Raw genomic sequence first — 26,098 nt, forward strand, 5'->3', positions numbered from 1 at the left:
AATTTGCCCTTTGGAACTTGCTGGAAATCCACTCTAGTGTGTTCAAGAGGAAGTGTCTCACCTGAGGCACTCTGCTATAAAACCACCCAAGGGAGGTACTAAAGAAAGCTGCAGGCCACTAGGTGCTGCTTGGCTGCTATGCACTGTAGTGCAGGCCCTGGTTCTGGAGAAGCTGAGAACACTGTAGGAACCTGGTGCTGGAGAAACTGCCCACACTGTAGGAGCTGGGCACTGGGGAAGCCAAGCACATTGTCAGGAGCCTGGCAATCGAGCACACCAGAACCAGGATGCAGAACCCTTTTTCATTCTGCAGTCTCTCTCCATCAACCTCTACTGATGAAGCTTATCATCATGCCAGCTGGCAAAGGAAAAATATTTGTTTAATGGGTCCATATTTGTTTTCACAAAGCAGACAAAAGGGCACATTTAGGAATATTACTCAGCCATAAAAGAAACGAAATTGAGTTATTTGTAGTGAGGTAGATGGACCTAGAGTCTGTCATACGGAGTGAAGTAAGTCAGAAAGAGAAAAACAAATACCATATGCTAACCCATACATATGGAATCTAAAAAAAAAAAAAAAAGTGGTCATGAAGAACCTAGGGGCAAGATGGGAATAAAGACGCAGACCTACTAGAGAATGGACTTGAGGATATGGGGAGGGGGAAGGGTAAGCTGGGACAAAGTGAGAGAGTGGCATGGACATATATACACTACCAAACGTTAAATAGATAGCTAGTGGGAAGCAGCCGCATAGCACAGGGAGATCAGCTTGGTGCTTTGTGACCACCTAGACGGGTGGGATAGGGAGGGAGGGAGGAAGACACAAGAGGGAGGGGATATGGGGATATATATATATGTATAACTGATTCACTTTGTTATAAAGCAGAAACTAACACACCATTGTAAAGCAATTATACTCCAATAAAGATGTTAAAAAAAAAAAGGGCAAATTTAGAGCTAAACGGCAATAAATCAATAATCAACACAATCTACCCCTTTGACTAATTATCATCCATATGCACCCTCTACACAGGTGTGAACCTCTATACAACAGCAAAAACAAGAAAAACTTTATGGTTGTATCTAACAAGATACAGCTGTCCTCCTTACAGATGAAGAAATTCTCACCCTTTCCCCCAAATGAGGAGATGCACAGACCCCAAATAAGGAGATGCACAGACCCAGTCATTGTATCCATCGCTGGCTATATTACTACTCAAATTCAGTCACTCTGACTAAATATTAGTTTAAGGCCAAATTGTAAATTAACTTCCAACAACTTGCATATAAAATAAAAATGGATGAAGGAAAGAGAAGAAAACAGTTAGCATATACAAATAATAGGCAAACAGGAAATATGCAAAGTCACTACAATCCTCATTTTTGTAACTGGTCACCAGGTCATAATTGGTATCTTCCTTCTTCCACAACCCATTCTGCATTTCCACTACCCTCAGCCAGAACCTCAGCTAGGTTCTTTACCTGGTGGGGTAATCTGTTTTGATTGCATTGTTTAAGGAGGGTTCTTTTACCTCAGCATTATTTTTATTGTACTTACATTTGGCGTGGCACGGTATCAGTCAAAAAACTTATTCTGGGAATTCCCTGGTGGGCCAGTGGTTAGGACTTTATGCTTTCACTGCTGAAGGTGCAGGTTCAATCCCTGGTTGGGGGGAACAAGATCCTGCAAGCTGCATGGCATGGCCAAAAAAAAAAAAAGATAATTTTATGAAAGTTTAGTTTTATTTACTTTTTTATTTATTTATTTTTGGCTGCATTGGGTCTTTGTTGCCGTGCGCAGGCTTTCTCTAGTTGCGGTGAGTGCGGGCTTCTCATTGTGGTGGCTTCTCTTGTTGCAGAGCACAAGCTCCAGTAGTTGTGGCACGCAGGCTCAGTAGTTGTGGCTCACGGGCTCTAGAGCACAGGCTCAGTAGCTGTGTCACAGGGGCTTTGTTGCTCCGTGGTATGTGGGATCTTCCCTGACCAGGGCTTGAACCTGTGTCCCCTGCACTGGCAGGCATATTCTTAACCACTGCGCTACCAGGGAAGTCCCAGTTTAGTTTTATTTAAATTTAACTTTATACTCACAGGATTGAACATACTAACAGGATTATTAAAATGCATTGTTAATCAGTACACATTAAACTGAAAAATTTGTAAAGGAAGTACAAGCAATGGAGCTACAAGTATGACCAGAAAACATAGTGGAGCTATTAAATTGTTGGAAGAATTATAGGAATAATATCTTATATAACAAAGCTTTGGCACCCAAAGAGATTCTTCTGAATCTTATTAGATGCATTTAAAAATGCAGCAAGAATTGTTAAAATGAAGCTCATCAAAGAGCTGAATTAATGAAATAATATATTTTGTTCAAACACTGGAGCTATGATACTGAAATTTGTTGATTGGTTGGCATCAAGGTGAAGTTCTACACATCATCAGTCTTCTGGTTTCAACCGGTCTGGGGTCTAAGTTCTTGAGGCCAGCAGTTTTCATCTGGTGGGAGTCTGGTTCCTTACAGGAACAACTTAGGAATGTGTGTCAGACCTTTATGTCTTTCAGGAAACTGGGAGTTCAGTGACTCTGCTACATGGTTGATTTATAGTCTAAATTGTTACCAGTTTCCCAGCCCGACAACTATTTCTTATTTCTACATCTTCACATTTCTTAATCATTTTTTTAATTTTTTTATTTTTTGGCGGTACACGGGCCTCTCACTGTTGTGGCCTCTCTCGTTGCAGAGCACAGGCTCCAGACGTGCAGGCTCAGCGGCCATGGCTCACGGGCCCAGCCGCTCCGCGGCATGTGGGATCCTCCCCGACAGGGGCACGAACCCGTGTCCCTGCATTGGCAGGTGGACTCTCAACCACTGCGCCACCAGGGAAGCCCTCCTAATCATTTTTAACTCTTGGGTCAGCCTTTTGGGACTCTAGGGAGGACTGAGAGACTAAAGCAAAAGCCTTTTACTTAAAAAATCAGGGACACAGGGGCTTGTATATGGTTTTAAGCTCCATATCGCCCCTAAACAATTAACATTAATTCCTTCATATAATAAAGTTTTCAGGCAGTGTTCACATTTCCCCATTGGGTCATATTATTTTTAAATTTTTTGTTTGTTGAAAACACATACACATTGCTTGTTCAAATCAGGATCAATAAGTATTACTGAATGAATTTGCTGATTTCAGGAACAAATTATCCTTTTATGACTGGGGGAGGCTGAGTATATTTTTGTGGTTTTGTTGTTGTATTTGGAGGGTTTATTTATTTATTTTATATGCATAAAATTTCCCTGTAAGGATACACAAGAAACAACACAGAATGGTTCCCCTGGAGAGGAACGCAGAGAGTCCTCAGAGGAAAGAAGACTTTTCTTCCTATTCACACCTAACGAATTTTAAACCATCTTGAGCTCATGATCTATTCAGCAACTGGGTGGATAAAAGTAAGAAGTTTTTAAAAAGCAAGTCCTAAAACATCATCAAAAAGAGTTGGTGTGTGGGAAGGTAGCGGTGGGAGGAGCTGTTTTTCCAGACTTGCCACAGATGGCAGCAGAGAGATACCAAAGCTTGGTTCTGGACTCTGGAAGGCTGCTTGGCTGGAATCAGTCTCTCTCCCCACTCATGACAGGTAAATCCTGGTGGGTTCCTGCCCACCTCTATCCTGAGCTGTGAGACTGTAGCTGAGCTAAAACACCCTCAGACTCCTGACCAACAGAAACTGTGAAATAATGTTTATTGTTGTTTTAAGCTGCTACATTTGTCACTTGGCATTTATATATTACAACTCATACCATTCCACCAAAAAATATTTGAGTATGTATTTCTAAAGTGTAGAGACTCATTTTTTAAAAACACAACCACAACAGCTATAAAATTTTAAATTATTTACCATAATAAAATATCCAAGCAGTCTAGTTAAGCACACACTGATATCTGCAATCTACTTTGACATGGATCAAAAAATGATATGGGGGACTTCCCTGGCAGTCCAGTGTTTAAGACTCCGCGCTTCCACTGCAGGGGGCATGGGTTGGATCCCTGGTCAGGGAACTAAGATCCTACATGCCGGGCAGCACAACCAAAAAAAAAAAAAAAAAAAGATGTGGCTTGATAGAGGCATAGATGGCTAGTTCTGTGATAAAGCAAATGTAGCAAAATATTTATTATAGAATCTAGGTGGTGGGGACATGAATGTTTACTAGAAGGTTTCTTCACCCTTTCTGTATCTTTGAAATTTTTCATAAAATGTTGAGGGAAAAGTCAATCATTGTCCAAATTTCCAATTGTCTTAAAAATGTTTGGGTTTTTTTTTTTTTACTGTTTGTTCATATCAAGATCCAAATAAAGTCCACATGTTGAGATTGGTTGGTATATAAGTTCTGTGTTCTTTAAACCACAGAATTTTGGTGCCTTTTTGTTATAGCAGTAAGTGTTCATGCTAACACAGGGCAGCAGGGCTTACATCCCCCAGCTGGTTCTTTATCCTGAAGTTGAGCCCTTTTGTCCTGCAAGTGGAGGAACCCATTCCTAAAGGAGACCTGAGTGATGGCAGCAGCAGCTTCTTGCCTAGGGCTTCCTGACCAAGGTCAGTGTTACAGGGTGTGTTCTGGACTCTATCCCTGCAGGGGCAGCATCAGAGAACAGCTTTCCTAGGTCAGTTTTCCTAGGTCCTGAGACTCATTCCTACAGGACTAGCCTAAAAGCAAGGCATATGTCCAGGGCAGTTGCACAGAGCCCCACACTCATAAGTGTGGTAGGTTTTTGTTTGTTTGTTCTTTGGCCGAGAGGCTTGCAGTATCTTACTTCCCCAAGCAGGGGATCAAACCCGAGTTCTCAGCAGGGAAAGCGCAGAGTCCTAACCACTGGACCTCCAGGGAATTCCCCTCAGAAGCGTGAGGCTTAATGCTCTGTGGCTGCCATCTTGTAATTCTTCACATTATCTTTGAATTTGTGTTTTATAAGTGAAGTCGGCTGGGACGATGGAGCAGGCGCCAGGGACTTGGAGCCTGAACCGTGTGCATTCTCTCCTCCCACCACTCTCCACCTCCCTGAGACAGGCTCTTAGCTGCCTATTCTTCTGCCTCCTGGGGGCCTGGGCGTAGGGAGGGTCAAGGTCCACCACACACATCCCATGGCCTCTGAGGGTAGGGCAGAGTGGCAGCTACCCCCTCCTCAGTTGGCACTCCACGGGCGAGGGTCCTGCCCACCTTTGATCCAGGTTTCTGGCTCTTCTTGGAAGGGAAGTTGCATCACCCTGTAGGGAGCAAGCCCGTGGGAAGGAGAGATGCCTTGTTTGACTTCTCCACCTCTGGCCAGGGCACAAGTTGGTCCAGTGGCTGGTGGGGAGAGGAGGAGAACCCAGCAGCCAGCAGCCGTGTGTGTACGCACACACAAAGTTGCAAGGCAGGTCCCCCAGGTGACTGTGAGAGTTTGTACTCACCCCAGGGTATCCCTTACTCTAGGGAGCATGACATTGTATAGCAAATTAAAAACACCATGACAGGTTAAGAGCAATCATGGAAAAAAGAAAAAAAGCTTTATATTTTAGTATTTTTAACAGCAATTTTCTTTCCTGCTGTTTGAACGAGAGATCCCACGTTTTCATTTTGCACAAGGCCCCATAAATTAGGTAGCAGCCCAGCTTAGAAGGCACTCCTTCAGCCTTTCCAAACTTTCTGGTATCCAATTCTCAGAGCAGTTTCTATTTTCTTCCCTGAATACTGATCTACATGACTGCAGATAACAGGGGACAGCTGGGTAAGTGAGCACATGTGCGGCCACTTCCCGGAGATGCCCAGAAATATCTAGATGACTAGAATCTAGGCGAAGCACTGAGGTCCTTCTTTGTTAAGTGGGTGGGAGCGACCAAGTTAGAGAACATTTGGGTTATATTGTATTTCCTTCAACGAATATTTATCAAATCTACCCATGCGGGACTTCCCTGGTGGCGCAGTGGTTAAGAACCTGCCTGCCAACGCAGGGGACACGGGTTCGAGCCCTGGTCCAGGAAGATCCCACGTGCCGCAGAGCAACTAAGCCAGTGCACCACAACTACTGAGCCCATGAGCCACAACTACTGAGCCCATGTGCCTAGAGCCTGTGCTCCGCAACAAGAGAAGCCACCGCAATGAGAAGCCCACGCACCGCAACGAAGCGTAGCCCCCTCTCCGCAACTAGAGAAAGCCCCCGCGCAGCAACAAAGACCCAACGCAGCCAAAAAAAAAAAAAAAATCCACCCATGCGCCAGGTGCTGGGGATGCAGTGAAGTCTAAAGTCAACAGATAGATAAATAGAGCAACTACACCGTTTTCCAGAGTGAAGAACTGAGTGCGGAGGTGGGGGTAAGATATGAATGAAGAAGCAAAGATGGTGGCTATGCGGCGGAGTCATTTTGTGTGCATGTTTAACCTCTGCAGAGTCAGCTACATGGATTCACAATAAACCAAGAGAGATAAGGAAAAATAACTATTTAAACAAGGAAAATTATCCTGCCTTTCATTCCACTCAGTGAGGAAGCAGCATATGCCCCCGTGAGTATGAGATACGGACGTAATCTACTACTTCCTTGGTTCCCATCACTCACCTGGATGAGGTGTGAGTTGAGTGCATTTTCCATACTACATGGTCCCTAAACCCAAAATGAATATTGACGTTTAGCCAAAGCCACAGCAATCTGTTTCAACATGGGAGGAAAAAGGACCGCACTTGACATAATGAAAGATGGTATCTTACCTTCCTTTACTCGTTCTCCAACGTCAGTCGGATAGGGAGAGATCCGAGGGACCCGACGGAGGACTTGCACTTGCCCCAGGCCGATATCACCGCAGAAACAACCCAAAAATGAATTCTCTGGAACCGCTTTCCTCTCCACGCGGACCAACAGAATTCCGAGATGAGTAACAGATGGGTGCTCCAACCATTTGGCGCTGGGATGCGGGGATGGGGTTGCAGCGTCTTCTCCGCCCACCTATTGGACGAATCGGAAAGCGGCCGCCGGGACCTCGCTGTCCTGGGGCTCACCGAGGGCGTGGCCTGGGACTCCCCCGGAGGGGAGGGCACCGTCTGTCCTTGGGCGGAGAGGGGAGGTGACTCCGGCCGAAGAGGAGGACGCAGGATGAGGGCCCTGCGGGTGAGGGCCACCATGGGTCGGGCTGGGGCCCCCAAGCCGGAAGCCCTCGCCCCTATACGAGACTCCCCAAACATTCCGGGATCTGGGGACTTGGAACGTGAGCCCCCTTCAGGGCTCGAGACTCCCTCCTAATAAGCCTGGGGCCCCCTCCCCCCAGCTCCCAGTCCAAGAGCTTCTGGGACAGCCGGGGACCCGTTAACATGGCCCAAAGCCCCGAGTCCGAACTTCTTCCCTTCATCCAGGGCTCCCGTAATACCTCGGGACTTAGGCACCGGGAAGGTAACACCCCTTCCCCGCCGCCGAAGCTCTCGGGCAGCCGGGAAATCCCCCAGGCACTCCAGCTCCAGTCCTGACGTTCCCGGCACCTGAGCTCCTCCCATTAACCCAGGAAACTGCAAAAAACCTCTCCGGGACTTGGGCCCGCAGAACATACTCTCCCTTCTGGGTCCAATCCTCTTCCAATAGTACCCTCTAGACAGCCTGATAACCTCCAAGCCAGACCCTCTAGGCACGAGTCCCCTTCTTCTGGGCCTTTCTTGACAGGACACCCTCCCCCACTCTTGCTGCCAGTTCGGATCTTGCCTTTGAGACGCTCCCAAGGGACAGGACCGTCCCCGAGTCAGAGCCTCGGAAAGTCCGACACCCTCTCCCCAGCGGGACCTCCTCCGGGACACCCCTCCAGGCGCCTCCAATACCCAGCCATCCCCTCTCCACAGGTCTCCCAGGCACTGGTACGCTCCTTTAGCTCAACCGCCCGGAACCGCTTCGAGAACCGAGTGGCTGAGAAACAGAAACTCTTCCAGGTAGGCGGGGCGGGGGCGAGGACCCGGGGCCGCCTGCTTGGAACTGAAGACGAGTTGGGGGAGGCAGGGGCTTAAAGTCTACCGAGTAGGCAGCGCCTTTCCAATCGTTTACCCCCAACATCCAGGCGGACAATGACCTCCCGGTGCACTTGAAGGGCGGTCTAACCGACAACATCCTGTATCGAGTGACTATGGCTCTGTGCCTGGGAGGTGAGTGCAGGGCCTGGCTCAGCCTGAACTGCGGGAGGGAGCGGGACTCGAGATGGAGAGGGGAAGGGGCTGGTTCCAGCGCTGGGGTTTTGGGAGGGGATTGGGTTCTGAGCTGGTGTGGGACGGTATGGGGCTCTGGGCTGGCAAATAGGAAGCACCCTAGGGCTTGGGCTTCTGTCCCAGGAGGGCGGCTGGGCTAGTGATGGGTCTGGGGAGAAAGCCCAAAGCCCGGTCTGGATCAAGGTCCAGCATTTCCCCAGTTGAAGTGAAGTTTGGGAAGGGAGCTGGAGCCTGAAGTAGGGCTGAGATCCAGGATGGTGACTGGGGAGTCTGCAGGGGGCTCAGGGAGGGAATTAGGGTCTCATTCTGTATCCCCCCCACACTCCCTCCCTAGGCACTGTCTACAGCCTGTACTGCCTTGGCTGGGCCTCCTTCCCTCAAAAGAAGTGAAACCAAGAAGTCTGCAGGACCTGAACAAGCATCAATAAATGTGCTGGCTTCTTGGGGAAGCCAGCCCCGCTCTGTCCTCCGTGTGTGTACCTCCCAGCCTTCCACCAACAAGTGACCTCTGCCCTGTGGACAGACCATTGCCCCAGCCCTGAGTCTCCAACGCTAGACCAGGGCTATCCCTAGAATGTCGCTGCCTCTCAGCCCTCCCAGCACCCCTGGGCTGCCCCTCAGGGCCTGGGGACCTGGAATGGGACAGGGGCTTTGTATCCTAGGAGAGCAGCCCCTCTCCCTGCAGAGGCCAGAGGGTGGGGAGGAAGATGCTGAGCATAATGTATGACACACAGAGGCAGAGGCAGAGGCAGGTGAGGACAGACTCACTCAAGCACAGAAGCTGAGAAGGGCAACATGGCCTTGGGGGACAGAGCCAGGGGTAGCACTAAGACTTCCCAGCAGCATGGCTCTTGGAGCAGAAGCAGAGATGGTCCAGGCTTCTAGTCTTGGCCTCCACAGGCTCTGTGAGAGATCTCAGCAAGAATGAGGTTACAGGGACTTCCCTGGTGGTCCAGTGGTTAAGACTCCGCGCTTCCAACGCATGGGGCGCAGGTTCAATCCTGGGTCAGGGAACTAAGATCCCACATGCAGCGGGGCCAAAAAAACCCCCAAAAGAATGAGGTTACAGCTCAACTGGGATCCAGAATTTGAAAAAAGACCAGGACTAGAAGACAGGCGGAGACAGACTCCCTCTGCCCCAAACAGAGCCAGAGACACCCCTCAACTCTCAGAACAGGAGGCAGATCTCAGAGAGAACAGCAACTAGGGTGCATTTATTTCCTCCTGGGCCTGGCAGGCTGGGAGCAGAATACAGACAAAGGCACTGGGGCATGTGGCCTGGAGTTCAGCTGCCAGGGTGTGTAGGGACTGGAGTGATCCGGAACTGAGAGAAGGGCCCTTGGGGTGTGCACGCAACACAAATATTGGGCTTGGCACAGAAGCAAGAGAGGGGTTATGGAGTAGATGTGAGATGGGTGTGCTGGGGCGGGGTGTGTTGAAGCATGTCGGGCCCTGGCTGTTGACTGAGAATCCGGGTGCCAAGGGCTGGGAGAACAGAAAGGCCTGTGGGTCAGCAGGAGCCATGAAGATGTGACTGCAAACAGGATCAACCCTGGGGGAGACTGAAGAGTCCAAGGTGACTCCTACAGCGAGGCGATGAGGGGGCAGGTCTGGGACTCCCGTTCAGGAATACATGGTCAGCTGTAGCCACTGGGGAGAGGAAGGCACCGAGAGTGAGGATCAGGGAACCTAAGAATACCAGCAGCCCTTCTCTGCCCTCACCCAGGGGTCGCTGGGAAAATAGGAGGGAGGGAGCCCCAGCGCAGAGCTGGTACAGGGGACTGAGGGGAGGGGCCCCCTGCTAGGATCCCACATCCCAGGATGGGGTTCTTACCTCCTGGATGTTCACCTGGATTTGTCCAGTGCCATCTTTGTCAAGAGATTTAAAGGCACCTGGAGAAAGGAAGGGTTGGAGGGATTGGCTTTTAGGATAAAAATATATTAATATATGGGATAACAAAAATAATGGCTACTGAAAAAAAAAAAAGATCCTGCATGCCACAACAAAGATCCCACGTGCCACAACTAAGACCCAGCGCAGCCAAAATAAATATTTTTTTAAAAAATGAAAACAAAATAAGGCACAGAGAAGTGCAGTTATGTGCCCCATGTCACATAGTGTAAAAGTCAGAAAAATGGGATTGGAACCCAGACTGCTACCCACCTCAATAATGGGCTCCATATCCTGACCTGCATGCCCCCCATCACCCCTCTGCCCAAGCCCCAGCCTCCCACCGACCGGCTCCACACGCCTGGTACCCCGGAAGCTGCACTCACTACTGGCCCTCTTGCTGGTAAATCGAAGGCCATTTCTTGGGCCCTCTCATACATGACTTTTGGCATCATCTGCCCTATTGTCCTCTCCCACCTTCCCTTCATGTCCCCAACACACCTGCCCCTTTTCCTCTCCCCAAACTCTTAATGCATTGTCTTCCCTGGGCTCTTGGGACACCGGGAGATCTTCCTAAAGTTAAACCTGAGACCCTGTCATTCCCCTGCCTGGACCCTGTCCACTGTCCCCAGTAGAGTCTGAGCACCCCTGAACTTGGCATTCACAGCCTGCACAGCCTGACCAGGCCCATTGCTCCTGCCTCCTTTTATGCAACTCTCAGACAAATCTGAGTTCAAATTCTAGCTTTGCAACTTCCTAGCTAAGTGGCTGTGAGCAAGAAATTTTGCCTCCTTGAACCCTAGGTTCCTCCTCCAGAAAATAGGGACAATAATTCCCACTTCGCAGGGCTGTCTTAAGGATTCAGTGCATTAATGTTCACAAGAGACCACATGATCCAGCCCCTACTGACCCCTCCCAGCCTTATGTCTCCCCATCCCACCCCCTTCCTAAAATGTTTAGCACTCTGAACCAAGTCCAACCAAAATCATCCAAAGCACCATCTACTCTTTCCTTTCTAGGCCTTCGCACAGGCTGTTCCCGCTGCAACACTCGTCCCCACCCTTTTGCTGGGGTCACTCCTCCTCATCCATCAGGTCTCAACTCACATGTGCCCTCCCTCCTCCAGGAAGCCCTCCTTGACCCTTAAGCTGCATCAGGTACCTTGTTAGGGTTGAATAGCTGTGAGAGCTCCCCCAGTCACAAATCTAAACCCAATCTGCCCTGAGCTTCCCCCTCACAGCCCTCATCACTCTGCCTAGGCTTCCCCGATCCCAGCCGTAACCACTGTGAGCTGTCACTGTCTGGGAATCTGCCTCTCCTCCTCTGGACTGTGAGCAACATGCGGGCAGAAACTAGGGCTATTTCAGCCGCTGCTGTGCCCCTAACACTGCCCACCTCAGGGTCAGGCTCAGAGGAGGCTTGGCAGATAGAAGTTGGACAAATCCCCACCCAGGAAGAGAGCTGGGGTGTCACTCACGGAACATGGCATCCAGTCTGACCAGGCAGCTGATGAAGTTGTCAAAATCCATGTTCCCCTCCTCATCTGAGTAGCGTCGGATGATCATGTTGTAGAGATGCTCATTCAGGTGGAATCCTGAGGACGACTGTCTCTCAGGTGTGGGGGCCACACAGCCCAGCCCTCCCAGCCCCAGGATTCAGGCTCAGCCCAGCTCAGCGGGGGCTGCCTCACCAGTCCCACCCCCAGCCCCATCACGTTCCCGCCAGCCACACCTGCTGCCTCAAAGGCCCCCGGGAGTTCACTGCTGCCAATGGTCCCTGAACAGTCAATGTCAAACCGTTTGTATATGGCCTGTGGGGACAAGGAGGTCAGGGTTCAACGAAGCATCATGGGGCATGGCATCTCCATGGCTTGGGGGTCTTCGTGCTAGGAGTTTCAGAGGCTGCACACACCTGCCACTTTTTGATGTTGTTCCACAAGTACTTGAATTCCTCGAAGCCCAGCTTGCCGGTCGTGTCACTCTGGTGAGAGGGTGTTAAGAATAAATGTACCCAGATATGTGCACTGTGTACGTGATGAGGATAATGGCCAAGCAGGGGAACCTGGGCTAAAACCCCAGCTCCCATCCCACCCTAGTCATGTCACCTTGGGTGTGGCTTCATTGTTCATTTTGCCATACTTACTTTAGTCTATATTTCTAAATATAGACTATTTTAGTCTATATTTCAAAATATAGACTCTTCAAACATAACCACGGGGAGCTCCTCATTTATAAAATTCTTCAACAGTAATTCAATGTTATAAATGTTAGGACATGTAAAAAACAAGGGTATCTTAAAACTCTAAGGAAATAAGGGATAAGAGTAAATACCTGCTGGGTTTCTGATAAAAAGTGAATGAGGGGCTTCCCTGGTGGCGCAGTTGTTAAGAATCCGCCTGACAATGCAGGGGACATGGGTTCGAGCCCTGGTCTGGGAAGATCCCACATGCCGTAGAGCAACTAAGCCCGTGCACCACAACTACTGAGCCTGCGCTCTAGAGCCCGCGAGCCACAACTACTGAGCCCGCGTGCCACAACTACTGAAGTCCTCGCGTCTAGAGCCCGTGCTCCGCAACAAGAGAAGCCACCGCAATGAGAAGCCCGTGCACCACAACGAAGAGGAGCCCCCGCTTGCGGCAACTAGAGAAAGCCCACGCGCAGCAACGAAGACCCAACGCAGCCAAAAAATAAATAAGTAAATAAAAATAAATAAATAAAAGTGAATGAGAGGGCTGTATATTGGTATAAAGCCCTTAGCTCAGGGGTTGGTACTTGATAAATTCTCAATAAATAGCAACAATGGCCAAGACTTATCAAATGACCAAGTACACGTCAGACAGTGCTAAGCTTCTCAGGAACATCACTTTTGTCACTAAATCCTCAAGACACCAGTCCCACCAGTATTACACCCCAGTGGCAGAGAAACAGATTCAGAGCTGAAAAATCTACCTGGGTGAGATGATGGTAACAGTTAGCATGTACAGACCACTTATGTGCTATGTACTGTGCTAAACCTTTTGCATGTAACTCCAATTTGGTATCACCATTATCATTCACCCGATTTTACAGAGAGGCAAATTGAGGCACAGAGAGGCTCAGTAACCTTGCTAAGGGCAGAGCTGGATTTGTTTAACCCTATGCAACATGTTATGACAGCTGTTATTATGTATTGCTGCATGTCCAAGGTGGGTGTGTGTTGTGATATATACATGTCTACATCTGTGGATATGAAAGCTACACACTGACCGCCCCAATCAGGCGCTCAGAAAATCCCCTCTTGGGAATTCCCTGGCAGTCCAGTGGTTAGGAATCAGTGCTCTCACTGCCGAGGCCCCGGGTTCAATCCCTGGTTGGGGAACCAAGATCCCACAAACCATGGAGCACAGCCAAAAAAAAAAAGAAAGAAAGAAAAGCAAAAAAGAAAATCCCCTCTTCACCAAGGCCTCCGCCAGACTGCCCTCAAGGATACATCCATGACAGCCACCATGCTGCGACATGTGTCAATGCCAAAACCATCAGTCTTCAGATCAGGATCTGTGGGATGCAGGTTGAAAGTCAGAGGCCAGAGATCACAGCTACCCCAGTCGCCATGCCTCTAAACCTGCCCTGTGTGTTGACCCCAGTCACTCACGTCGGGTCACGACTTTGTTGAGAATGTTCATGAGTTCTGTGGCACTGACCTCCATGTCCTAGGGGGAGAAGTTAGGAATGGGTCAGGGGTGACTGAAAGGGGTCTGGGCATGTCATGAGGGAGGATGGGAACTTTGGGATTGCCATGGTCGAATGTACATGTAAAGGGCATCCAGAGGGAAGGCATGGAAGGGTGAGGACACTTCTGGGGGCCCCAGGTTACTTACCTCTCCAGCCAGCTGGGCAAAGAGCCTCCGGAACTGCCGGACCTCCTCACTCTCATTGGCCTCGATGTTGGAGTAATGGGTGCGAGGGGGCTGCAGAGGGAGGAGATCTCAGAGCAGGTAGGGGGAGGGGTGCCCTGGCCAGGACAGCCTTAGATGGGAAAGTCAGAGTGGGCTGGGTGGCTGAGTGACCAATGAATGAGAGGTGGTCAATGAATAGGGAGTGGATATAGCTAAGTTTAAGGATGTTACAAGGGAGAGACTTAATGAGATAAATGTCATAAGGAGAAGTGTGGGGCTTCTTCAAAGGGACAAGGATGGGTGGGTCCTTGTCCCTTTGAAGAAGAGGGGTCTCCGATTGTGAAGGGTGGCTTACCGGGGGCTCTGGGTTGTACTGCGCAGCCGCCTCACTGAAGGGAAACAAGGGGCAGTTAGTGCCAGGGGGCGGGGCCTCCAACGGGCAGCACCAGCCCCCACACCCCAAGCCCCCAACCCCCAGCTCGCCGCCCTACCTACCTGTTCCCTCTGCCCGCCACATCAGTCCTTGTCCTCACCTGTCCCTATCCTCGCTGCCCTGGTTGTGCCCCCACGGTAGGACCCCCTCTTGCCAGGACACACCCACGCAATGGCAGATTTCTCAGAAGACGGGAGCTCATTTCATAGAAGCTCGGCCCCAGCTTCCCGGGGCCCCACCCTCCTGGGTTCCACCTGTCTAGGAACCTGCTCCATCGCCACGGCTTCTGAACACTTGTGTCTTCCCAAGATCCCACCCCAGCTCCATTAGTTCTCACCCCTTTAAGGGATCACACTCAGTGGCCAAGACTAACGAGGCCCCTACCGACGCCCTGCCCTACCTCCACCAAGACATTTTTCTATTTTAACCAGCCAGTTCCCAGCCAGGCCCTGCCCCTTCAAGGACATTTCCCCTGTCCCATTACGGTTAGACCTCTTCTGGGCACACCTCATTGACCCACCTACGAGGGCCACGCCGCGCCCATAAGACTAGCCGTGCCCCCATGAAGTGATACCCAGCCTCACTGGCTCCGCCCCCTTAACGTTTGTCTCCAGGTTAGCGGAAGTAGGCCGCGCCAGCCCCATTAAGCCCCACCTCCCAAAGCCCATCAGATTGTGTCCCCACAACAGACTACTCCCATGTCAAGCCCCGCCCCCATGAACTCATCACGGTCGGTCCCCTCAAGGCCGGTCTCCTAGCCCAGTCCCGGCCCAGCCTAATTAAGGTTCCTGGTCAGTGTCCAGGTTACCCCACTCTATTCTGGCTGGTCAAGCCTCTTCCTCCAGGCCCCGCCCCTCCTCAGGCCCCGCCTTACCTAATGGCGCTAATGACCCCGCCCAGGATGCGCATGGCAGTTCCGCCACCGCCGCCGCCTCCGCCGCCTCCTCCTCCGCCGCCGCCGCCGCCGCCGCCGCCGCTGATCAGGCCTCCGAGCACATTCCCTAGGCCCCCGCCCAGGCCCCCGCCTCCCCCGCCGCCTCCTCCACCCTTCAAGAACGAGTTAACCAGGAACATGGCTGTGACTCAAGATTCCTGAGGAGGGAAAAAGGGGTCAGGTGGCTGTCTCGTCCCTGAGCCCGCCCTTTCCCCCACAGAAATACGCATTTCTGACTGCTGGACTTGGGGGAGTGATATGAAGCCGCTAGGCGGAGACCTGTCCTCCGGCTGCGGCTTGAGGGTCCATTCGGGATGGGGTCTGGGCTTCTGGGGGAAGGGTCCGCGTCTGGCTTGAAGGACTCTGGGCTGAGTCTACGCATAGGCATCATTAAGCACCAGACACCGGCCAGGTCAAGTGGGGTTCTCGAGATGGGGGCCCCAAGCTGACTCTCGAATCTGAGATCCAGAGCCCTAAGACTGATTTAGGGGTTTGGGGTGGGTCGGGAGCGTGGATCAGAAATTCTCCGCCTGGAGGCTCCTGGAGCAGAGTTTAGTAAATCCAGAATGTGGGCTTGAGGGTTTAGGTACAACCAGCAGCGGGATTAGTCTCATCGCTGTGTCTGTGGGTTCGGGTCTAAGATATTGAGTGTGAGCCCCGGGGCCGGGATAACGGAGTCCCCGTTAGAATTGAGAGCACGGATCCAGGATCGTAGTCCTGGAGGCCACACCCAGGGCTGAATTTACGGGGTACCTCTCAAATCCATGGGCTTCTATTTTAGATCCTGAGAGGGAGGGTGGAAGAGTCCCCGGGGCGGGATAACTAGGGCCGGACAGATCTGGGGGTTCGAATCTGAGATCGTGGGTGTGGTGGACCCCTGAGGACAAGATTTGAGCATCTTTTCGGGTCTGGAGGCCTCCAGGGCCGGGTTTACAGAGTGCAGGGGGAGTCCGGACTGGGCGCTCACCGCCTCGCTCGCGCGTCGGCCGGTCCGCTAGTCTGTGCTGCTCTGGGGCCTCCTGCTGCGTCCGGCTTCGCAGGGAGGGGCGGGTGACTCAGGCGGAAGAGGCCGGATTAGGCACTTGCGGGGCGGCCCAGCGGCATCCGCACGGTCCTAGAGCCGACATTGAAACTGCGCGTGTGCCTGCGGGCCCCGCCTTCTGTAATGGGGCGCGGCCGCCCAGGCTCAGTCCTGCGTTTCCGGTGCTTAGCGTTCCGACACCCACCTGACAAAAGAGCTGAGATTTTTCCCTACACTTATTGGTTCCAGGTGCAGGCGCCCGGGGACGAGAACTCCGAGGTGACTTGAGGACTCGTCGTGCCCAAGGTCACCCCCTAGTGTTGTAGTGTGAATGTTCGCCCCAAAATCAGCCTCCACCCAATCACAGATGTGGTTTTCAGCCTCCTCGGAAAGGAAGGAACTCTTGGGACTCTTGGCACTTGTCGCCTATCCTAGCCTTGTCGCGACAAGCAGCAGTTGGAGGCCCCGAATTATGTTTGGCCCACAGTCCGGGGACAAGCGCCCGCATCTGTGGCGGGGATCCTGCGGCACAGCCCTGATGGCGTTCCAGTTCCGCCTACGATTTGGACTGTCTTGTGCCTTCTCCATCCACACCCCTTGGCCCCCTGAGTCAGGGTCACCAGAATCATTTTTCCTGGACGGGCCCAAAGTGTAGTCTCAGTCTTACAGTCTCTAAAGAGGGGCCCAGACAGAGGATGAGTCCCCTGGCCACAGCCTAGTTTCTGAGGCTAGATGTTCCCAAGGTCGGGTGATGGGCAGGGTGTGGAATGCAGCTGAGAGGGAAAATGGCAACTGAAGCCACCTTTGGGTATCTTTCCCTTGCTCTCTGCTTCCAACGTCCAACCTGTGAGGGCCCAGTACTTTTTCAGGGCTCCTCAGAGGGAGCTAAATCTGGCTCCCCCAGGCAGTCTGGCTGTCTAGCCTTTAGCCTCTCCCTGGGAAGTTGGCTCAGCCTGAGTTTGAATCCTGACTTTGCCCTTAATAATTTGGGATCCCAAAACAGTGAGCTGAACAACGATCTCCTAATCTGTAAAGTGCAAACGAAGGTTTCCATGCCCCCACTTTCTAGGCCCCTATCAAAATTAAGCAGTAAATGCTTCGTAAATAGTAGCTATTATCCTCTGTGTCTCGCTCCTCCTTAGGTAATACTGATAAAAAAATAACTGCCAAGCACCCTCCCAAGTACTTTATGTATATCGGGTCATATGTCCTCATAACAGTCCTATGGGATGGATGCTATACATTATCTCCATTTTACAAATAAGTAAACTGATTCTGAGGGTAAACTCCCAAGCCTGTACTCTTGAGCACTACTGAAACCGAGCAGGACCCTGTAGGGCTCCTGGGCACAGAAGCCTTTCTGTGTCCCCTGTTTCTTGTTTGTAGGAAATAGGCTTCAGCCTCCAGGACCTTCCTTGAGCTCCAAAGGGCAGGTTCAAACAGCTGCTAATCAGGGAAGGGAGGGGATGCGGAGACAAAGGGAGGAGCAGTCAAGAAAGAGTAGCGCAGCCTTGGAGCAGGGTCCTGGCTCCTCAAGGAATACACATAACAATATCTTTGAGCTCTTCTGCAGAACTAAAACCCCCAACAAATGGAAGATGTTAACTATTTGATGAAGCATTCTTCATTCCAGAGAAGTGCATCAGGAGACCACCTGAGGCCAGATTAAAGAAGTGCAGGCCCTGCACACACCCTGATCCTTGTCACCAACCCTGCCCTTGAGCCACTACTATTAAACTCCTCACCAAATCCCCCAGTTTGGGACACAGTTTTTGAGGCCATGAGCCTGTTGTGTCCCTGTTTGCCTGGCAAAGCAATAAAACTCTTCTTTTCTACTTCACCCAAAACTCTGTCTCCAAGATTTGATTTGGCACCACTGCACAGAGGCTGAGTTTTCAGCATCGTTACCCTAACGCATTGACTCTTCAATAATATAATTAATATGATAATAGCTCAAATAACAAGCGCAACAGACAAAACCCCAGTCACAGCTATGCTTCCTGAAGGCTTGCTGGGGCTGCCACATAAGCCTTATCTATGAGGCAGGAACTAACAGGAGAGAAAATGGAATCTCTGAAGGCAGGGTCACTTGCCTGAGGTCACAGAGGGTGGCAGGACCAGGTCTGAACCTGGGCTTGGCTGTTGCCAAAAACTTTTGGTGATGACTAATCGGGATTCCCTTCTGACCACACCCCTCCCTGCCAGTCTGAGTAGCTTCCTTCTCTGCCCTCTCTGGGGCTCACTTGCTGACAGGCCTTTGCATGGGCTCTCCCCTCTATCTGGAACACTCTTTCTGCCTTTTTTGCCTGGTTTTTTAGCCACTCAGGTTTTGGTGTCAGCTCAGGAGTCACCTCTTCCAGGAAGCCCTCCCTGTCTGAACCTGAGACTGAAACTGAAGCTTGCAGTTACATGCTTGTAACATACTTTCTCATAGCACTCACTGCCAATTACAATCATATTGTCATCTAGGTCTGGTTCCCTGACCTCTTAACCCTGGCCAGCTCTAAATCTTAGTCCTTCTCTCTAGTTTACTCATGCCATCATGGATCTCCCTCACATGCATGGCTAAAATTCTATCTCTAGGCAATTCCCTGGCGGTCCAGTGGTTAGGACTCCAAGCTTTCACTGCCAAGGGCACGGGTTCAATCCCTGGTGGGGAACTAGAATCCCCCAAGGTGTGTGGTACAGCCAAAAAAAAAGAAATCCATCTCTAGGCTATCAACACCCAAGTTTCTATCTTCAGCCCAGATAGTGCTATCTTCAGGATCCTACATCCTGCATCCTACTCAATATCTCCATGGGGGTCTTAGAGATGTCTCAAGCTTGACACATCTTAAACTGAGCTCCTGACCTTCCTCCCAAACCTGCTCCCTCCCCACCTTCCCCATCTAGGTTAATGGCACCTCTATCCTTCCAGCGACTGAGACCAAATACCCCAGGTCCATCCTTGACCTCTGTTTCAGACCCACTCCAACTGTCAGCAAACCTTGGTGACTCTACCTACAGAATCTAAACTCTCCTCCCCTTCCGCTGCCCCCAACCTGGCCCAGCCCCCACCCTCTCCTGCCTGGACAGTAAAAGCAGCCTCCTTCCTGATCCCCCAGTTCCTGAGCCTGCCCTCCCAGGCTTTTCCCTAAACGCAGCCAGAGGGAGCCTGTGAACACCTGAGGCAGATCAGAAACCTACTGGCTGAGCCCTCCCTTGGCTGCATCTCACCACAGTAAGAGTCAAAATCCTCACAAGGCCACCAAGTCCCTAGTGATCTGCCCTGTCACCTCTCTGCCCTCATCTCCTCCCCCTTAAGAAAGTGAGGCTTCCCTGGTGGCGCAGTGGTTGAGAGTCCGCCTGCCGATGCAGGGAACGCGGGTTCGTGCCCCGGTCCGGGAGGATCCCGCATGCCGCAGAGCTGCATGCTGGGCCCGTGAGCCATGGCCGCTGAGCCTGTGCATCCGGAGCCTGTGCTCCACAACAGGAGAGGCCACCACAGTGAGAGGCCCGCGTACCGCAAAAAAAAAGAAAGAGAGAGAGAGAGAGAGAGAAGAAGTCCTACTGGCAGCTTGACCTGGATGTTCCCAGTTGAACGAAGAAAAGACATAGACGAGGAGGCTCTGCTAATGCAGGAATATCCAAAGAGCCCCTCTCTGGTCACACTTGGGGCCCGATACTCCATTACCAAGGCCCTCTCTAGCCCCTCCTTAGCGTCTTACCTCTTACTGCCTCAAGACTACACACCTAGTGATCTCAGGAGGGTGCTCTCAGATCTCCGCTTTAACCCCACACTCCTCATCCCACCTGACACTGCTCTAACCATGTATCACCTGCTAACACAGTGTACAGTTTAGGGACTTCCCTGGCAGTCCAGTGGTTAAGACTCCGAGCTGCCACTGCAGGGGGCGCGAGTTCAATCCCTGGTCAGGGAACTAAGATCCTACACGCCCGCCATGTGTCACGGCCATACTGTACAGTCTATTTACTCAGTTTCTTGTCTGTTTCCCCCACTGGAATGTGAGCTCCTCGAGCGCAAGGATTTCTGTCTGTCTTGTTCACTGCTATCTACCCAGTTCCTAGAACAGTGCCTGGTTCATCTTAGGTACTCAAATATTTGGTGAAAGAATGAAATGTTTTGTGTGGATTTTCTCGTTGAATTTTCAGCACCATCCATGAGATAGTACAACAAACATTACTAAAGTCTTCCACCATCTTCCAGACTCCTTTGAATTCAGATATGGTTATGTGACTTGCTTTGGCCAATAAAAACGTGAATGGAAATGTTGGGGGTGTCATTTCCCAGTAGTAGCACATAAAGGCCTGTGCAGGATGCCCCATGCTCTAATTCTTTAATGCCCTCAGGTTGCCTAGGCAACTCTGGAAGCTCTGCAAGCACAGAGGTGCCACAGGAAGGAAGCTAGCTAGATCCCTGAGCCATGGCATGGAGGACATCTGCTAATTTCTGTGAACAAGAAATCAGTTTTGAGGTGTTATTCCACTAAGGGTTAGAACTCAGTTGTTACCTCCACATAACCTAGCCTATTCTGACTGATGGTAGAAGTTATTATCATGCCATGAGTTAACCAGAGGGATGGGATTACTTGTCCAACATCACACAGCTAGTAAGTTCCAGAGTCAGGATTCTAATCCAGGAAGGCTGACTTTGTAGCTTATGCCTCCTCCTCCCCCAGCCCGCCTCCTGGCATGTGGGACCTTAGTTCCCTGACCAGGGATTGAACTCACGCCCCCTGCAGTGGAAGCACTGGAAGTGCAGAGTCTTAACCACTTGACTGCCAGGGAAGTCCTGTAGCTTATGCTTTTAATTCTCACAATTTTCTGCCTCAACGATGTTAATGTTATAATGCCGCCACCAATTAATAAACTCAAAATAGTCATAACTATCCTAGCTAATGCCTCCTGAGGGTTTGATGGAACAGGCTGGAGTAACTGCATTACAGGCATGTCTTTCAAGGCCTCTCACAACCCTCTGAGAAAGGAACTAACATGAAAGGAAGTGGAGGTTCAGAGAAGTAGAGTCCTTTGCCTGAGGGGATGGCAGAGCCAGTTTGAACCCAAGCATGGTTGATGCCAAATAGTTCTGTGATGTCTACTCCGGTTTACTGTCCTTTCACTGTCCTCCCTTCACCAGTGTATTAGTCAGGGTTTTCCAGACAAGCAGAACCAATAGGATATAGAGAGAGAGAGAGGAAGAAAAAGATTTATTATAAGGAAATGGCTCATGAATGATTATGGAGGCTGAGAAGTCACATGATCTGCTCTCTGCAAGCTGGAGGCCCAGGAAAGCCAATGGTCTAAGTCCTGGTACAAGTCTGAAGACTGGAGAACCAGGGGAGCCAATGGTGTAAGTCCCAGTCTGAGTGCAGGAGAAGAGGAGAAATCTGATATTCCAGCTCAGTGGTCACGCGGAAATGAATTATTCCTTCTGAAACTGAGCAGGATCTTGTGTGGCCTTCCTAGGGACAGACACCTTCCCCTCACCCGTGTCCCCTGACTCATGTTTGCAGAAAAGCTTTAGCCTCCTAGGCCTTCCCCGAGTTCCAAAGAGCAAACTTAATCAGAGAAGTGAGAAAATGCAGAAACAAAGGAAAACAATCAAGCAAGACAAAATAATAATAGTTTAGCCATAAAACAAAGTCAAGGACCTTTAGTTCCTCCTCAAGGGCTATAGATAATATCCTGGGCCATATCCTTCAGTTGTTTTGCAGATACTACGCTCATCAGGTGGTGGAAGAAGCTAACTGCATGATGACCGTGACCATGTACTTCTCAGACTGGATGGAGCCTGAGAATTGATAATGCTGACCCCTGTGATCTCTTGTGGTTACCTCACCACCCACCAATCAGAGAACTGTGCACAAGCTGATTACCTACCTGGCAACCCTCTCCCTCACTTTGTCTTTAAAAACACTTCCCTGAAGGAGTTCGTGTCTGTTGTGCATGACCTACCCATTCTCCTTGCTTGGCCCTGCAATAAATGAATGCTGTACTTTCATTCTCAATAACTTGGCGTCAATAGACTGTCTTTGCTGTGTGTGGGGTGAGCGGATCAGTTTGGTTCAGTAACACTTTCTGAGTCTTTTTTTCTATTCAGGCCCTCAAAGGATTGGATGATGTTTCCCACCTTAGGGTGGGCAATCTGCTTTGCTTAGTCTACCAATTCAAATGCTAATCTCATCTGGAAACACCCTCACAGACACACCCAGAAATAAAGTTTAGCCAAACAAAAACCTGGACACCCTGTACCTCACTCAGTTGAGTTGGCGCATAAAATTAGCTCAGCAGAGGGGACTCTGGGGACCTAGAGGTGAGCAAAGCCCAAGATGGAAGGAGCCTGGGTCTCTGAAAGACTCTGTGGAGCAGAATGACCCCACTGACTTGCAATGGACTATGGTGTGAATTTAAAAAATAGATTTATTAATGGGGAATTCCCTGGCAGTCCAGTGGTTAGGATTCCATGCTTTCACTGCCGAGGGCCAGGGTTTGATCTCTGGTCAGGGAACTGAGATCCCACAAGCCATGTGGTGCAGCCACAAAAAAAAAATTAAGAAGAAAGATTTATTAAGCCACTGAATTTGGGGGGCAGGGGGGATCTTCAGTTAACAGCAGCTAGCCTTATTTACTTTAACTAATACACTCCATGAAGAAAGAGCTCTGTGGTAGACTGATTGCAAAAATAGCTCTATCTTCCACCCCTCCATGTATCCTTGCCCTGTACAATCTGACTTTGCAGTTTCTCACATCAAGGGGTAGAGTCTATTTCCTAACTCTTTGAAGCCAGATTGGCCTTGTCATTAACCAACAGAATGAGGTGGAAGGACAGTGTAATACTTCCCAGCCCAGGCCTCAAGGGGCCTTATGTTCTTTCCTCTCTCTCCCTGCGTGCTCTCAGACAATGCCATCATAACTGTCCAGGGCCGAGTTGACCCTCTAGCAAATGACAGATGCAAAAGTAAGCCCAACCAAGATCAGCCAAGCCTGGTCCAGATCAGCAGAACCATCCAGCTAATCCATACACTTTTTTTTTTAATGCAATGTTTTCTTTCATTAATATTTATTTATTTATTTTTGGCTGTGTTGGGTCTTAGCTGTGGCACGTGGGATCTTCGTTGAGGTGCGCAGGCTTCTCTCTAGTTGTGGCGCATGAGCTCAGCAGTTGTGGCACGCTGGCTTAGTTGCACTCCGGGATGTCGGATCTTAGTTCCCCGACCAGGGATCAAACTTGTGTCCCCTGCATTGCAAGGCAGATTCTTTACCACTGGACCACCAGGGAAGTCCCTAATCCATAGACTTGTGAGAATAATAAATGATTATTTATTATTTTTTTAATTTATTTTTGCCTGCATTGGGTCTTCCTTGCTGTGTGTGAGCTTTCTCTAGCTGCGGCAAGCGGGGCTGCTCTTCGTTGTGGAGCGTGGGCTCTAGGCGCGTGGGCTTCAGTAATCATGGCATGTGGGCTTAGTAGTTGTGGCTTGCAGGCTCAGTAGTTGTGGCTCACAGGCTTAGTTGCTCCGTGGAATGTGGGATCTTCCCAGGCCAGGGCTCGAACCCATGTCCCCTGCATTGGCAGGCGGATTCCTAGCCACTGTGCAACCAGGGAAGCCCAAAGACTATATTTTTGAGCCACTAAGTTTTGGTGTGGTTTGTCACATAGCAATAGCTATCTGATACAGGCTCCATGACCAAACAAATTCAGAAAATGATGCCTAGGAGATTCCCTCTTGTAGAGTTATCATGGACTCTAGCATGTTAATGAAAATTCCTGCAACGAAGCAGCTCATCTAACTTTGTTCAAGCCAGCAAAGCCCACATTTCTTTTATCAAGGAACCCTTTTATCTTTGAGTATTCATTAACATCTCCTCGGAAATTTGTGAAGCTTTTTTTGCTTTGTTTTTTCTTGTTATAATAATACAAAAAAAAAGTGCCATGACAATACTTTCACAAGACCTTACCCACTTCCCTGATTATTTCCAGGGGCCAAATTCCTAGAAACATTAATGATGGGTCAACAGATGTCCACATTTTCAGGCTTTGGACTCAGGCTACACAGTCATTCTCCAGAAAGGTGGTTGCCATTCATATCTCAACCATGGCAGATGGGTCCCTTGTTGCCCTGAACGGTCCTCAGCTTTGAGAAACCAAAATTTAAACATCTTTGCTGATATGAGACAAAAGGAGTTATCTCAGTATTTTAAGTGACATTTTTCAAATACTAGTGGGGGTAAACTTGGCTTTCATATTTAGTTGGCCATTAAGATTTCTTCTATAAATTGTCTTCCTGTTCTATGCTCATTTTTATTTATTAGCTTTTCATGTTAATTTCACATAACTTTATTAATATCTTCACTCCTTAAGGGTGTTAATCACATTTCTATCATTTTTTGTTGCAAATATACTTCTCTAATGCATATTTACTTCAATGTTGGCCATGCCTTTTAAAAAAAATTTATATCCTTTATCTTTTTTTTTAAATTAATTTAATTTTTATTTTATTTTTGGCTGCATTGGGTCTTCATTGCAGCGCATGGGCTTTTTCTCTAGTTGCGGCGAGCAGGGGCTACTTTTCGTTGGGGTGCACGGGCTTCTCACTGTGGTGGCTTCTCTAGTTGCGAAGCACAGGCTCTAGACGCACGGGCTTCAGTAGTTGTGGCACATGGGCTCAGTAGTTGCGGCGCACAGGCTTAGCTGCTCCGTGGCCTGTGGGATCTTCCTGGACCAGGGCTCGAACCCGTGTCCCCTGCATTGGCAGGCGGATTCTTAACCACTGTGCCACCAGGGAAGCCCAGCCATGCCTTTTTTAGACATATAAAACATTCGGCTTTTTATACAGTCAAATTCATCTATCTTTTACTTGGTGGTTTGTTCCCCCACTATACTGAAGTTCCGAAAGTCTTTCCTCATACAGAGGTCATTTACTATTTGCTGGTGAAAATCTTTAGCTTTTCATGGTGTAACTCCCACCACCACCAAATAAAATACCTAAATGATATTTTTCCCTCAAACGGTGAGGGATCAACCCAATTGGTATGACATGATGCTTCTATTCTATTATAAATTCTTACATTCTCCAGTCTGGCCAATGATTCTTTTATATTACCCAATAGATTGTTCTTACACTGAAACCACACTTTAAATTATGTAAGCTCCATGAAGACAGGAGTTTTGTCTGTTTTGGTCACTGCTGTAGCCACAGAACCCAGAAAGGTGCCTGGCACGTGGCAGGATCTCAATAAATATCTGTTGAATGAGTGAGTGGATTGATGGGTGAATGAATACATATTCCAGGCCCTGTGCTGGTATTGTGATTGTTTTTATATTGTGAAAAACATGTTATTCCTTCTTCCGCAAACCCAGAAAACATTTCCTTAATCCTGTATCGGTTAGCTTTTGTTCCATAACAAACCATACCAAAATCAGTAGCCTAAAGGAACAATGACTTTTATTACTTTTCATGATTCTGTGGCTCAGGATTTAAACAGGCACAGCTTGGTCTTTAAGCCATATCTAAGACAGGAGCAGGAAGCTATCCGGTTGACAACCAATGTGTACATCAGGAAAGGGTCTGGGCTGGAGATAGGGCTGGGAATTGCATGTAGATGGTGATTAAAGTTACCAGAATAGATCAGAGGAGAATGTGTAGAATGAGGACAGAGAAGGACCCAATGTTTTTTTTGTTTTGTTTTTTTTGCGGTACGCGGGCCTCTCACTGCCCTGGCGTCTCCCGTTGC

At 49.6% G+C, this 26,098-nt stretch overlaps 2 protein-coding genes across 2 annotated transcripts; one reads left to right on the top strand and one right to left on the bottom strand.

Moving 5' to 3' along the window:
* Positions 1 to 7,082: 7,082 nt before the first annotated feature.
* On the top strand, positions 7,083 to 8,680 carry COX7A1 (cytochrome c oxidase subunit 7A1). The gene is made up of 4 exons (XM_065899467.1): positions 7,083 to 7,137; positions 7,854 to 7,940; positions 8,066 to 8,150; positions 8,545 to 8,680. Exons 1-4 carry the CDS (start codon positions 7,123 to 7,125, stop codon positions 8,598 to 8,600), a joined length of 243 nt encoding a protein of 80 aa, XP_065755539.1. The 5' UTR covers positions 7,083 to 7,122; the 3' UTR covers positions 8,601 to 8,680.
* Positions 8,681 to 9,402: 722 nt separating this feature from the next.
* On the bottom strand, positions 9,403 to 16,422 carry CAPNS1 (calpain small subunit 1). The gene is made up of 11 exons (XM_065899438.1): positions 16,310 to 16,422; positions 15,283 to 15,500; positions 14,331 to 14,364; positions 13,958 to 14,047; positions 13,732 to 13,789; positions 13,570 to 13,634; positions 12,013 to 12,081; positions 11,833 to 11,911; positions 11,579 to 11,695; positions 10,045 to 10,103; positions 9,403 to 9,860 (listed from the first exon to the last, which is right to left on the bottom strand). Exons 2-11 carry the CDS (start codon positions 15,480 to 15,482, stop codon positions 9,834 to 9,836), a joined length of 798 nt encoding a protein of 265 aa, XP_065755510.1. The 5' UTR covers positions 15,483 to 15,500; positions 16,310 to 16,422; the 3' UTR covers positions 9,403 to 9,833.
* Positions 16,423 to 26,098: the final 9,676 nt, after the last annotated feature.

The sequence above is a fragment of the Phocoena phocoena genome, chromosome 20 (assembly GCF_963924675.1).
Source record: "Phocoena phocoena chromosome 20, mPhoPho1.1, whole genome shotgun sequence".
Taxonomy (NCBI): Eukaryota; Metazoa; Chordata; class Mammalia; order Artiodactyla; family Phocoenidae; genus Phocoena; species Phocoena phocoena.

Excerpts from the sequence above, each read along its gene's own strand:
- COX7A1 (XM_065899467.1), top strand. Across the intron at positions 7,941-8,065 it reads AGAAACAGAAACTCTTCCAG|GCGGACAATGACCTCCCGGT; the intron begins GTAGGCGGGGCG and ends CCCAACATCCAG. Across the intron at positions 8,151-8,544 it reads TATGGCTCTGTGCCTGGGAG|GCACTGTCTACAGCCTGTAC; the intron begins GTGAGTGCAGGG and ends CTCCCTCCCTAG.
- CAPNS1 (XM_065899438.1), bottom strand. The coding sequence starts at position 15,482 with ATGTTCCTGGTTAACTCGTTCTTGAAGGGTGGAGGAGGCGGCGGGGGA. Across the intron at positions 12,082-13,569 it reads GCATGGTGGCTGTCATGGAT|AGTGACACGACCGGCAAGCT; the intron begins GTATCCTTGAGG and ends CCCTCTCACCAG. Across the intron at positions 9,861-10,044 it reads TCCAGGTGAACATCCAGGAG|TGGCTACAGCTGACCATGTA; the intron begins GTAAGAACCCCA and ends TCCTCTCCCCAG.